Below are 13936 nucleotides of genomic sequence, written 5' to 3'. Positions count from 1 at the left end.
TAACATCCTTAACTGGCAGTCCCTTTTCCAGACTTTCAACTTGTGTTAACAGTCGAAATAAATCTTAAAGAATAAAGTGAAAGAGCAGTAGGTGCCCCTGCACCTAATTTAAGTAACTAACATAATGAGCTGGGACCTTTTCCAAGGATCATAGCCTCAGCAAAGGCTCATATCCATCACCATTGAGTGTCTATGAGAATAAACTCCTGGTTGCTGAGTAGAATCAACTTCTGCTTGATGAATCTGATTTGTAGTACAAAGATATTTGAGTCCTTATACCAGGCATAAAAGAAACAAAGATGGCTGCTTACTAGGGGAAAATGTTTTTCCACTGGAACATTTTAATGACAACATGGAAATCATATAGCAATGAGTTAAAAAAGTAGTTAGATCAAGTAAAACAGGGTTGCTACTGATATTGTGAAATGGTAATTAACAAGAAACGTAGAAATTTGTGTTCACAAAACAAATCACAATGTTTATCAGCTAGACAACAAAATAATCTGATTTCAGAATAAAAACAGAATGAAATGAGACTAATTTCAGATGCTAACCAACAACCAACACCCTCTTGACCCACATCATGAACCAATTAAACTCAGTCACTAAAACAAAAGGGTAGCAAGACTGGAGTCTGACCCTTCTAGTCTGCACTTGATATTTGATTCTTGATCAAGTTTGCAACATGCTGAGCTACCCATAATGAGCCAGCTTCAGTGCAACAGAAAGCATGAGAATGGCCCTCTCTTTCTATTGATAGAGCAACATCTGGGGCCTGCTTGGAAATCTGTATACAGAAAATACAAGTGAAAGATCAGCTTAATGTCAAACCGAAGAAATAGCAAAGCAAATGGGAAAAAGAAGGCAGTGCAAAGTTATGAATCACTAGATAAAATGAACATGAAGAGAAAACAACAGCATAATTGTCACTGTAACGCTCTATATTGCCATAAAAATATTGTTGTAAAATCTCCATAGACACCACAGTTATCTGTTTTTCCAAGATGTTTGGAACCAGCCCCAAAGTTCATTTCCCATTATCCCATTCTTGCAAGGGCTCCCATAGGAACATATATCTACTATGGCCAAAAACCCTAAATTAAGTAACAATAAGTCTGGAATCAAACAATAAGTCAAAGTCAATAAGGTTGTGGCTTTGAAGAAGGTGGAATTTTGGGACAAAGAGGAGATAGTCCAACCACTAGCTGTTCTTGAGATGGAAGCTAGGAGAGAAGCAAAGGAGGATTTTGAAAAATGGGTCCTCCTAAAAGAAATTTCTTGGAGACAGAAATCAATGGAAATGTGGCTGAAGGAAGGGGATAGAAATACTAGTTTTTTCCACAAGATGGCTAACGCTCACAGAAGGAGGAACTCAATGGCTCGAGTTAAAATCAATGGTACTTGGTTAACAGAAGGGAATGAGATCAGAGATGGAGTGGTCAATGCGTTTAAGGTTCTGTTGTCTACTGCAAGAAATTGGAGCCTGACATTAGTGGCCTTTCCTTTGCAAGGCTGGAGGCTCTTGAAGCGGCCAGGCTGGAAGAGCCTTTTTTTGAGGAGGAGGTTTTTGAGGCTCTTAAGGGTTTTAGTGGGGACAAAGCGCCAGGGCCTGATGGTTTTTCTATAGCTTTCTGGCAGTTTTCTTGGGGCTTTGTGAAGAAAGAGGTCATGGGTTTTTTTAGGGAGTTTTATGACCACAACTGTTTTGTCAGAAGTTTGAATGCAACTTTCTTAGTCTTGATCCCAAAGAAAGGGAGAGCGAAAGACTTAAGAGATTTTAGTTCAATCAATTTGGTGGGAGGGTTGTATAAGTGGTTGGCTAAAGTGCTAGCAAATAGGTTGAAACTGGTGGTGGGAAAGGTGGTCTCCATGGCCTAAAATGCCTTTGTGGAGGGTAGACAAATTCTTGATGTTGCCCTTGTTGCTAATGAAACCATAGACTTGATTTTGAAGAACAATGAGTGTGCAGTGATGTGCAAACTTGATATTGAAAAGGCGTATGATCATGTGGACTGGTCATTCTTGCTTTCAATTTTGTGTATGATGGGTTTTGGGGAGAAATGGCTAGGGTGGATGCAGTGGTGTATTTCCACAGCTAGGTTATCCGTTTTGATTAATGGGACTTCCTCAGGCTTTTTCCAAAGCTCTAGGGGTTTACGGCAAGGGAATCCTTTCTCTCCGTATTTGTTTGTGATTGCTATGAAGGCACTTAGTTGTCTTCTAAAGAGAGCTGTGGATGGGGGCTTTTTGACAGCTTGTAAGGTGAGGGGTAGAGGTGGCAAAGGGGCTCAAGTGTCCCACTTATTGTTCGCGGATGATACACTTGTATTCTGTGAGGCTTCTCAGGATCAGATGACGTATTTATGTTGAATACTTATGTGGTTTGAGGCCATTTCGGGGTTGAGAATTAATTTGGAGAAAAGTGAGTTAATTCCAATGAGATGTGTGGAAAATGTGGAGGATTTGGTTACAGAACTTGGTTGTAAAGTAAGGAGTCTTCCTTCCTTTTACTTGGGATTGTCGTTGGGTGCGGCTTTTAAGTCTGTGGTTGCTTGGGATGGTGTGGAGGAGAGGTTTCGAAAGAAATTGACAATGTGGAAAAGACAGTAAATTTCCAAAGGAGGGACAATCACCTTGATACAGAGCACTTTGCCTAATTTGCCCATTTATTTCATGTTTGTACCTTATTTACCCAGGACAGTCAGATTGAGGTTAGATCAGATTCAAAGGGATTTCTTGTGGGGAGATGGGGCTCTTGAGAGGAAAACTCATCTTGTAAGGTGGACGACTATTTGCTTAGACAAAAGAAAAGGGGGGTTGGGGGTGAAGTGCCTATTTATCCTCAATAAGGCTCTTCTATACAAATGGAGTTGGAGGTTTGCAATTGAGAGAGGGGCCTTTTGAAATCAAGTGATAAAGGAAAAGTATGGAAGGAGCAAGGGGGATGATGTACTAAGGAAGTGAGGGATGGCCATGGTGTGGGGTGGTGAAAAGCAATTAGGAAGGAAAGGTACTTGGTAAGTAGTAGACTTTCCTTTATGGTGGGTAATGGACGGAGGGTAAGATTTTGGAAGGATAATTGGTGTGGGGCTTTACCTTTTTGTGTCTATTTTCCTTCATCATTTGCTCTAGCCGTCTCTAAGGACGCTTGGGTGAATGATGTGTGGAGTTCCACTGACGGAGGGAGGAGTTGGAGCCCGCATTTCTCTAGATCCTTTAATGATTGGGAGGTGGATGAGGTGGACAGATTCTTATTGAGTCTCAATGGGAAGAGTGTTCAGCGGGATGAGGAGGATAGGGTGCTTTGGAAGGAGACTAAGTGCGGGAAGTTTTCTGTTAAATCCCTATACAAAGCCTTAGAACCAAGCTCTACAATTTCCTTCCCGTCGAATATCATTTGGAAATCTTGTGTGTAGCCCAAAGTGAGTTTTTTTGGGTGGGAAGCAACATGGGGTAGAGCTCTCACTTTGGATCAAATTCAGAAGAGAGGATGGTTGTGAGCAAATAGATGTTACCTCTGTCAAATGCATGAAGAATCGATAGATCACATTCTTTTCCATTGTGCCAAGACAAGGACCTTATGGGAGCTGTTTTTCACTCTCTTTGGGGTGCAATGGGTGCTGCCTGCATCAGTTAGGGTGACTTTTGAGATGGGATGGGTCCTTTGTGGGTAAGAAGAGGAGGGAAGTTTGGAGAGTAAGTCCCTTATGCATTTTTTAGACGGTTTGGAAGGCAAGGAACAAAACTGTGTTTGAAGATGATATGTTATCCATCCAAAAACTCAAAAGTTCTTTTGTTCGTTTTCTTTGGTCGGAGATGAAATTGTTCATTAAAGATGGTCCTTCGACATTAGTTGGCTTCATTGATTGGTTAAGCTCTTATTGAAGCTGAGGTCTTTTTTGTACCTCCTTGCTCACAGCTGTTTTTATTTCAGCTGGGTGGGGGTTAGTGTATCTTTTTTGTTTTCTATCAGTCACTGTTTTGGTGTCTCTTTATAATATATTATTACCTCTCTTTACTTATCAAAAAAACAAAAGTCTAGAAGCAAACTTGGAGATCAGAGTCCATCAATCAATACAAAATCAGGATATTCCTAGCTGGGAACATTAGAGTAAATGGCACTAGTAGTGTATCCACCTAGGTTTTAAATTCCAAAAAAGATCAAACAAGTCCTTGAAGAATATTGATCTAGATGGAAATGTTATAGAAAATACTGCTTGAAAATATCAGCCAAACAAGTCATAACAAGAAATCTAACCTCAAAAGCAAAATAGATGTCAAGGAGCAAAAGGAAAAGGATATCGGAGTCAAATTTGGAGGGCCAAACTAAACACATTTACCTCCTCAAGCATTTGCAACGGTCCCCAGTGATCATCAACACCAAATAAAAAAGCTATCTGGCTTCGCTTTTCTCTCATAAATACCCAATCCAGAGGTTCTGAAAGCTAATACTCATGGACCATGGTCAATACAAGATTGAATGTTGTAATCGCATACAGACAATGCTGAACAGGAAGACATTAATATTATAGCTATAATGCAAACAAAGACCAACACCCATAGAGATAATATACCACATAAAATTTTCAAGAATCAGCGAGGAGAAAAGAAAATAAAAATCATGTAAAGCCAATGATGATTAAGAGAAAATGGTAGTAGAAAATTGCCTTCAACTTCTTAGAAGCTAGACTGCGAATGTATAGGCAATGGTTGTTCATAAATGAATCATAGGATCAAATCTTGATCATAAGATAATGGAGAAAAACATAGATATAGACTCAAAAGTAAAAAAAATAAAATAAAAATAAATAAATATGAAATACTGAAACTGGGTGAAAAACATAGATAAAGAAAAAAAATAGTTGAGGGTGCAAGCTGGGTTGGCAATTATGATGACCTGATGTGATATTTCAAGATGTAGTCCAAAACATCACCATGATTAAGCAATTTTAACTCTCCACCACATATATATTGTGGGTAAAGAAGTCTTACCCTTGTGAACTCTGTCATTGCCATATAGAGCACATTCCGAATTGTGTGGTACTGCAAACAAATGAAATATGCAATGGAAATTAATACAAAAAATTCAACATTCAATATGCCCATCCTTGTATTGACAATTGAAGAATCAAATTTGATGCCTGTGCTAGTACCATAATAGCTGGCATTATCTTCTAAATCACATTTGTCCTCAAGGGCTTAGGCCAAACTGCAACTTATGCAAGGATAAAGATATCAATAATATTGGTGACACAAATATTGTGAATTTTCACCATCATCACCAGGCGGTAAACATGTCTAAATTTCTGTACTTCTTTCCCTCACCCATTTGCCTCAACTGCTAAAAAGAAAAAATTCTATTCAGATGACTTTTACCATCTTCCATAAAAAAATTTCAAAGTGGGGATAAAATGCTAAAATAACTTTCAACGTGGTGACTGATAATTATTCAAGATGATGACTAATAACTTGTCACGGTGGACACAAACAACAAGGTTGGAATTGATTGCTTTGAAGTGGCAACTAATAACCTTCAAGGCAGGGACTAGTAATTTTCCAGGTTTCAAGGTGAGGATTTGATAACATTCAAGATGATTATTAATATTTTTTAAGGTAACTACCAATTACTTACAAGGTGGGACTACGACCTTCAAACTGACAACTTATAAGGTTTTCTTATAACTCCTTAAAGTGGTAACTAGTAACTTTCCAAGGCGTTGACTGATAACTTGTCAAGATGGTCACTCATAACATTTAGAGGCGGTAACATGGGATGGCTGCTGACATGGAACAAAGAGTTCACATTGGGTTGTAGTTTTAAAAAAGAGAAATGGATTCTATTTTGACCAAAACCACAGGTAGAATTGGAAGAGAACTTGAAAACAATGACCTTAGAGAAGACCTTCCCATGGACAGGTCCTTAGAGAACAATCTATCCCATCAATGAATCTCTGCAAGTATACGCCAAACTGGCTAAGCCAGCTGCCTTGTTTCTGTCTCAATGAACATGAGAAATTTTAACTCACTTAAAAATAATCCTTGAGAAGATTTCTGTGATCATGAAAGAGTGATGACACATGGTTTCAATATGTACACTTCTGAGAACAGTTGAGTCATCTACCAAATGAAAGTCACATATCCCTTACTGAAAGTTTGAATTTATTATTCTATAAACAACATAAAGAAGATAAAACCAGCTTACTAAAACTATCAGTGAGCATCCAAAAATCACATGAATGCAATGCCATGAATAAGGTTTGTAATAAAGAAAGGGAATAATGCACAGAAGCCTCAAGAAGACAACTGAACCTAAGTGCTGATGATGAATCCATCTAGCACGATGGTTCATTGTTGATTTCCCACAGTGATAATCAAAACATGGTTGTGAAAACCAAGAACAAAACTCAATATTCTGAGTTGGATGTCACATCCCCAATTGGTTCAACAGCTCTGTATTGTCATTCATTGCAAAAATGATGATGGACCATCATGTTTGCAAGAAAGATTACAGATCTTCAAAACCGACAATTTGAATATCAACTAACGTGAAAAGTAGTTTCAAAAAAAATTTCATCATTAAGCATTACGGATGGGAAGCATATCCACACTCCAACAATCAAGAACAAGGGTTAACCTTCAGTAGGTGGGAGCAAAGAGCTTCAACTGCAGTAGAAGACCATGATTTCCCAAGAGAATTTGATACAATAAACCCAGAAGCCCATCTTGGTAATAATCCCAAAAATGCCACAATGGAACTTAGAGCAGCACATAGAATTGGGGACCTGAATATCATAGACTTGCAAAATTAATCCCACTAAATACCTTAACAGAAGCATCCACAACAATAAGATAATAGTGTTATATAGTCCATAAAAAAAAGTGTAAAATTATAATACTGACAATAATAGGCAGGAGTACAAAGTTTATAATAGAACCAACTGAAATAGATAAGGTTACAGTCCATTCTTGTCACTTAAACTAAACTGTAGAGCCAAAGCCAGGGATCCTCTCTCCTGAAGCAGAGGCTCAAAGGTCCAAAGAGGTTGAGACATCAAAAAAGTGTTACTTGAAAGATGTTACATATGGTACATGGAACAAGAGCAGGAATGGGGAGCATCACTTCCAACTGCATTTGATATGATACAGACAAGCTCATTTAGATTACTCAGTTAGAACCTAGTAACCCAGTTCTGAATACAAAAGAGTTCTTTCACTTCTACAAGCAAACTAAAAGAGATTACCTTTAAACTACCCCTTTCCCATCCAGTGTTTCCCAAGGACATTTTAACCATTTTAATCTGTTGTGGCCATTGCTTTTTATGCCAAGATACTCATTTTTATGAGGCTGCTCTCCAAAGTTCCTTCTTACATTTTATGGCTTGTCTCCCAAAAAACAAAAATAAATACCTCCATTCATTCACAGTAAGTGTGAGAAATAATAACAGTAATAAAATAGCACGGCTATTTAAGCTGAACCGCATTGTTGAATAGCATTACCAAATAAAGGCATAGGCAAAATGTCCTTCACTTTGTATAAAAATTACACTTAGTTCCATTGAGAGTGTGTTGCCAAGGTAATTTTGAGAAGCTATTAAAAAGAAAATAGCATGTTTCATAATAAAATAAAATTTTCACCCAATATTGCATACTCCTTTTTTTCAAACCCGCCTTATAAAATGTATAACATTGTCATATTCCTTTCCTTCTATACTTTCCATTACAACTATTCATTTCTTGCTTCCACTTTTTCTTTTTCTTTTTTCCTTTCTTCTCTAATGTCTCAAACCACACAAATGAGAAATTTCTCTATGTAAATTCTGAAAGACTGAAATGGAAACATTTTAGATCTCCCAGACATAGCAATCTTTCAGGGTAACCTAGCTCCAAAAAATGAACTGCAAGCTAAAATTGGGGAAATTTGTCCTATTTTCATTTTCAAATTCTTGTTTAGCGAAAATTAATAATGATTAACTATAAATATTAACTAGGGCTGCAAAAGTTTGATTGGAACCTGTGAACCCAAGGGAAATTTTAAGATTTTCGATAATAGAAATATGACTAACAGCATTTTAAAATTAATAATGTTTCAATACAACCAAAATAATGTTCTGGTTGGAAATCTCTCAGCCTCATCCAACATTGAATACATGTTTGTGGAGCTTTTTAACAAGCCGCTAGTTCAGAATATATTAGTTTCATGTTTATTTGATATAAGATATTAATTTCCTGCAGTAACAAAATGAAATGATTTGAACCTTTTCACTGCACTAGATATAAAATGACTGATAAATGAACCATAGATTTTGCAATGATGTCAAAAGGACATTAAGGATACCATGTCAACCAAAAAAAAAAAAAGAAGTTAGAAGAAAGCTAATAATCAAGAGAAAATTACTGCAATTGAAGATCAAATTGATTCATTTATATACATATGGGATAAAATAGAAAGAGAGGGAAGTGATATTGCTTATAAAAAGGAAAGAGATTTACGCTGAAATCTTCCCAATGGTAGTCTGCTTCCTGGATTCTGAGTTTAATGCCAAAAATGGATATAGTCCAACATAATAGATAACCTATCCACAGATTGAAAAGGGGGGAAAAGGGGTTAGGAGCTGGATTTTTCTGCATCAGAAGCACATGACAAGTAGCATGATATACTCTGAAACTAGCGTAATTTGTTATCACCTTGTCTGGGGATCTCCTGAACATTTCCATAGATATATATGCACCAATAGAGTGCCCAACCTTCAGAAAGGGATTACTAGTCAGCTACCAAGAATTTCAAGCAAGAAAGTATAGGTCAAGTTGCACAATTTTCAGAAAACATTGATGAGATAGATGAATCACACAGAAAAGATTTAATTATGTTGTCTTATAAGCTTAATCAGCTAAAGGCCAATCACTGACATAAGCAGAACAAAGATAAGTGTCTTGTGGAAAGCAGCTTAGAAGGAAAGAAGCAGCAATGGTATGCACTTCTCATGCACAGGAGAATCACAGTACAAAAATCACTGCATATGGAGACAGCACAAAAATTAAGGAGTTTGTACTCCTGAGTCCTGATCTCCCCAAAATGGAATCTCAAAGCAAAGCCAACCCATGCCATTAAACTAACAAGTGCCCTCAAACTAGTAATTATTTTACTTTTGTTGTAAGCATTTTCTGGGAACACATATGTCTGAAAAATCACTCAGATCCAAGGTTCCTAACGTGATTTTGGCCAGAGTTTGCAGTTTTGTAGCCAACATAAACATAAACAAACCCAGCCCCAAACACCCCTCAGTAAAATATAAGCCATAATTAACATTTTAAAGCTAATAACAAAAAGAATATGATCCTACCAGTAAAATAGGAGCATCAATATTTTTTAGCTCATGTTGGATGAAGTCCATCTGCAAAAAGGAGATCAAATGGGAATTATAATTTTTACCAACATAGAGGTAAAGCATAGCACTTTGATTAACCAAATCTGAAAAAAAGGACACAGATTTGGAAAGAAGGAATAGAATTCTTAATAAATAGAGTCAATAGAGATACAGATATTAGAATTGGCTTTCTTAAAGGAAACTGAGCTCAACAGTTTATAGGTTTTATTTGGGGAAGAGTTAATCGATTTGGAAATTGTGGCCTTAGTGCAGTTTACCACTTTGCTTTAGTGGATTGCTAAATCATGCAGCTCAATGTATTTAGCAGGTGCCAATATCAGTTCTCCCTAAATATAGATGACATGAACTTATCCACATTTCCTTGCTTCCTAGGCATTAAGGTTCCCAACAGCATGTTATTGAAGATAAAAAGATAATGATCACTTTTACCAGGCAAAACATTTTCTTAACACCACAACTAATAATAAGAATAAGGGGAAAAAAAAGGCAAAAAGGCAAGCAGGATTACCTTATGATCAATTTGGTCCTGTAATGAGAACAACCTTCCATGTTCCCAGTTCTACAAAGAAGATTAAACTTCATATAAGAACAAGAGCCAAGCTAGTAAACAACAAAAAATAAAATATCAAATCAAGTTGTATTGCATAGGATGGATCTCAGGAAGATAAGAATAAATTAGTTTCATTAAGCAAACATAGCAAACCACTTCATGGTCTCAAACCCAAACTACATTGAAAACTACAGATTTTATTCACAATTGCACAGTGAAAAAGCACAAGGAAAAAAAATATTTAGAAAAAAATTTATAAGTAATGCCTAAAAAAAGGGTGCACCAAAGTACGCAGGTAGCCCACAAAGGGCACCATAAGGCAAAAGACATATACTTCCAATCAACCAGCCAATCAAACAGATCTAACATAGATGTAGGGATGTTCGAAGACATATACTTCCAAGTATCTACAATTTTGCACCTAAGACATGTCAAAATCAATTTGTTGCATTTTTCTATTTAGTCAAACTTAAAATTTTCACAAATTTATTGGTACATGTTATTTTCCATGAAAAGTGGAAGCAATGATATGAGTCACATTACAGAAGCAAAATAAAGCAAAGGAAAAATAGACAAGGAATGAGCAAATGACCGTATTATTTGAAAATTTTGACACCAATAGAATATATAATAACAAAATGTCCGACTGACTCTTAACATTTCTAGATGCATCAAGAAGGCACCAGCAATGGCAGAACATCTTTAGCTAACAAGATTTACAAAGTTATAGCATTCATTAAAGGCTAAGAACCCCAGTATTTTTGGTATATACAAATGCTATGTATATGCTTAAAAATTATATCAGCTATATAAATTTTACATCTATCCATTACTGATTGAGTCACAGAACTCCTCAACTCAAATCAGCTTGAAAAAGCTTAATTCCAAATTATTTTTACTAGCTACACACAAAATGTTAAGCTTTTTAAGATCAAAAAGTTTGTTCTGGCTATCTACCAGGTCAATGCTGCTTTCTTAGAAGGTAAAGGGAACCACCTATGTAGAATCATAAACACTCGAAACACCAGAGGCAATGTCAATAACAGGGTACACAGCGATATTGACACTGTTTAAACTTATGTTGGCAAAATGAGAAGTACCTTTTTTGTATGTGATACATGCCCAATAGCTGATGATGAACACAAAGACACAGCCATTAGCACTAAAATTAAAGGTCCAAATTTGGGTATGCACATGCAAAGAACATGTATAAGCAGCAACCAGTTCCTTGCCTGTCACAGATACACTTCCTCCAAGTAGCTCATAGAGTGACTCCACAAAGTCCTTGTAAAATGAAGCAACACCTGTGATGACCACCCCAATTCCTAATTCTAATCATGAAATACAAAGGAAATCTCTAATGATTTATACTAAAACCCATATAACTGATGTAACAAGAACACTTTTGAAATTAATGGAATTTTGGTTCTCTGCCTTTCATAGAGAAGGGAGAAATGTGGAGCACATAATTTGTACGGTATTGCTCAAAATAGAACATGTGGGTTCACATAACACATACCAGGATTTCCAGGGATGAATAGAACATGCAATTTAGGTTCTTCAGCATGAATATCAAGTAACTCGGTTGTATAACTGACCAGAATAGGTTAAGAGATCAAATCAGTCATATACTCGTCATCAACAAATCCTTAACCAAAAACTGAAAAAAGATAGCAAACTGGAGTATACCCAGACACACTGCAGAGTCGAAAACTGGCAAGGCTCCTGCCACTTGGAAGTAAATTTTCATGATCCATCAAACAACTTGCACACTTTGATATATACCTGATCCTAGCATTACAAAAATCAAGTTCACAGGCGATGTAAGGGGTCAGATGAAGTCATCAGAATAATCCAAAGAAAGATTCAAGGACTGGGTATCGCCAGTTGTCAGACAACAAAGAAATTGAGGTATACTTCTGTTTGATTCATATGAAAGAATAAAGAAAATGCTAAGAAAAATAATCCGTTCAAGCAATTTTTCAATCAGTTCTCTCACTCGTTCCAAGAATCAAAGTGTTGAGAGACAATGAGCGGAACAAATTCAAAAACGTCTGTTCTATTGAGTCAACGCACAAAATTGAAGAAACAAATAATAAAAAATAAAAGCAAAAATTGATAGAAAAATCAACAAATTGAAAAGATAGTTAGGGCAAAAAGGTTGGATTAATGCGGATGTTGGGGATTCATAGTTTACCTGCAAGGGAATGAGAGTGAGAAGCAGATGGGTCGGAGTATGGTAGCACAAAACCGTTCGAGCATTTTCCTTTTTTTTTTTTTTTTTTTCTTTTTTCTTTTAAAAAAATGTTATTTAAATTAAATTTATATTTCTGCGATTTTAAGAAATAAGCGTTCTTTAAATTTTCCCTCCTAATATTTCGTTTCCAGTCTCAGTTGTACAATTGTATGAATCTGCCCCTAAGGATTAGATAAGAAGATCAATTCAACAGTGATGTCATAAAAACATAAAAATAGTGGTGAGCATTTCAGTATTTGAATTCGGTCGTAAGAGTCTGATTTCACAAGTGGGTGCAGCGCCAAGACAGCTCCATCCGTATCACACCCAGTGTGGATGATGCAATCGGATCAGGCTAACCCACACCAACCAAACTCAAGATTTCGCTGACTCTGACCAGTTCCCCCATTATTCATATCGCTAATTGACCTGTTAAACTTCATCAAAGACGCTAATATTTGCCACCGCTGTGACCTGCGGCACGGATTTGGTTAAAAGGTTGACCTAACCTACCAGCTCTTTTTTTTTTTGAGATCAAACACCACTTGTTAAACCAATTGAATGCAACTAATAACAATATTAAAAAAAATTAAAATAAAATGCTATTTTGAATGGGTGCCGCCCTTGCAGACGTAAGATTAAAAACGCAACATTGCAGAACGTACATGGACCCTGCGATAAGTGCATTGACTAGAACGCTTCCTCAGCCCCTCTTCCACCCCTACTCAGGCTTCCAAATGTGAACTCCCCGCTGAATTATAGCATCTATAGTATATAACTTGAAATATTATTATTGCATGATAATTAACATTAGAAATTGTGGAAAGTTTCTTCCACGTGTCCTTCCCAAACTCAAGACATTTTGACCAATCAGGGCAGATATATAAACCGTCTAAGTCAGACCAAAATAAGCTCCATCTGACACCATAAGTGAAATTTTTTCCTTTTTCCACAAGACCAGATGGAATTGACAAATCAAGTCGACTGGATCTTTCAAATGGGAAAATCAATTTAGTCAACTTCTCATTATTTCTAATATGCATGGTTAATCAGGTTTGATGTCTGAGCTATGGACTAGAGATCATTTATACCCAAAAGTCAATGTCAATCAATTATTACATAATCTCAAACATTATCAAGTTAAATGCACTGTCAACTGCATGTTCTATTATTTTGGCACGATAATCGGCAAATAACACCAATCAACAACCCTTATTTGATGCGATTGTCTAGTCCACGTAAAGTGATGAGCATTGACTATCCTATCAAGGCTCAATTTCTGCTCTAAGGACAATCATCGTTACAAGAAAGACAATAATGCATAATCAACGTTATAATGACGATGTCATCAGCTCTATATAAATCCTTTAAGAAGTATGAACAAGGTATATGTGCATTCTCTTCCACAAAAAAAATAATTAGAATTATTTGTTATTGACTTATGACTTAAGATTCGGATGGACGTGCTCAGACTACCTGTTCAGACATCCTTTTGTGTAGGGAAGAAGTCTGCCTAACTTTAGTAAAATTAGATGGACTTGAATGCAGTTAACTCGACACCAACAGAAATGTTTGGATTCCTTCTAACAACAAAAATAAAATAAAATAAATGTTTTTAAAAATTATGTGAATGCCAAATGAAGATGGACAATATCTATTAAAATAAAAATGAAGATAGGAATTGTTATATTGTGCCAATCCATATGGGTTAATAAGAGAAATTCTCAAGACTAATTATCCGGTGGGCTTTGTACTAACTCCTTT

At 36.4% G+C, this 13936-nt stretch overlaps 1 protein-coding gene across 7 annotated transcripts; it reads right to left on the bottom strand.

Annotated features, from left to right (window-relative positions):
* Positions 1-386: 386 nt before the first annotated feature.
* On the bottom strand, positions 387-12873 carry LOC117921049 (lipid droplet-associated hydrolase). Of its 7 annotated transcripts, none has more exons than XM_034838809.1 (13): positions 12838-12873; positions 11626-11727; positions 11456-11529; positions 11169-11240; positions 11037-11065; positions 9895-9945; positions 9342-9392; positions 8686-8745; positions 8491-8573; positions 6635-6782; positions 4993-5043; positions 4341-4445; positions 387-787 (listed from the first exon to the last, which is right to left on the bottom strand). In XM_034838809.1, coding segments are annotated over exons 1-13 (972 nt in total). In that variant the 5' UTR covers positions 12840-12873; the 3' UTR covers positions 387-643. The 7 variants fall into 7 exon arrangements, 6 of the variants coding, with proteins under 6 accessions (XP_034694700.1, XP_034694698.1, XP_034694704.1 ...); XM_034838807.1 differs by lacking the exon at positions 12838-12873 and adding an exon at positions 12134-12482; XM_034838813.1 differs by lacking the exon at positions 12838-12873 and adding an exon at positions 12134-12215 and having other exon boundaries at positions 11169-11220.
* Between the last annotated feature and the right edge of the window lie 1063 nt (positions 12874-13936).

This window comes from Vitis riparia, chromosome 8 (genome assembly GCF_004353265.1).
Source record: "Vitis riparia cultivar Riparia Gloire de Montpellier isolate 1030 chromosome 8, EGFV_Vit.rip_1.0, whole genome shotgun sequence".
Classification (NCBI taxonomy): Eukaryota; Viridiplantae; Streptophyta; class Magnoliopsida; order Vitales; family Vitaceae; genus Vitis; species Vitis riparia.
The sequence above is the reverse complement of the archived record's forward strand: the minus strand, read 5'-3'. Positions and strand labels throughout refer to the sequence as shown.

Excerpts from the sequence above, each read along its gene's own strand:
- LOC117921049 (XM_034838807.1), bottom strand. The coding sequence starts at position 12,198 with ATGCTCGAACGGTTTTGTGCTACCATACTCCGACCCATCTGCTTCTCA. Across the intron at positions 11,530-11,625 it reads CGACTCTGCAGTGTGTCTGG|TTATACAACCGAGTTACTTG; the intron begins GTATACTCCAGT and ends TATTCTGGTCAG. Across the intron at positions 788-4,340 it reads CGTTGCAAATGCTTGAGGAG|ATTTCCAAGCAGGCCCCAGA; the intron begins GTAAATGTGTTT and ends TTCTGTATACAG.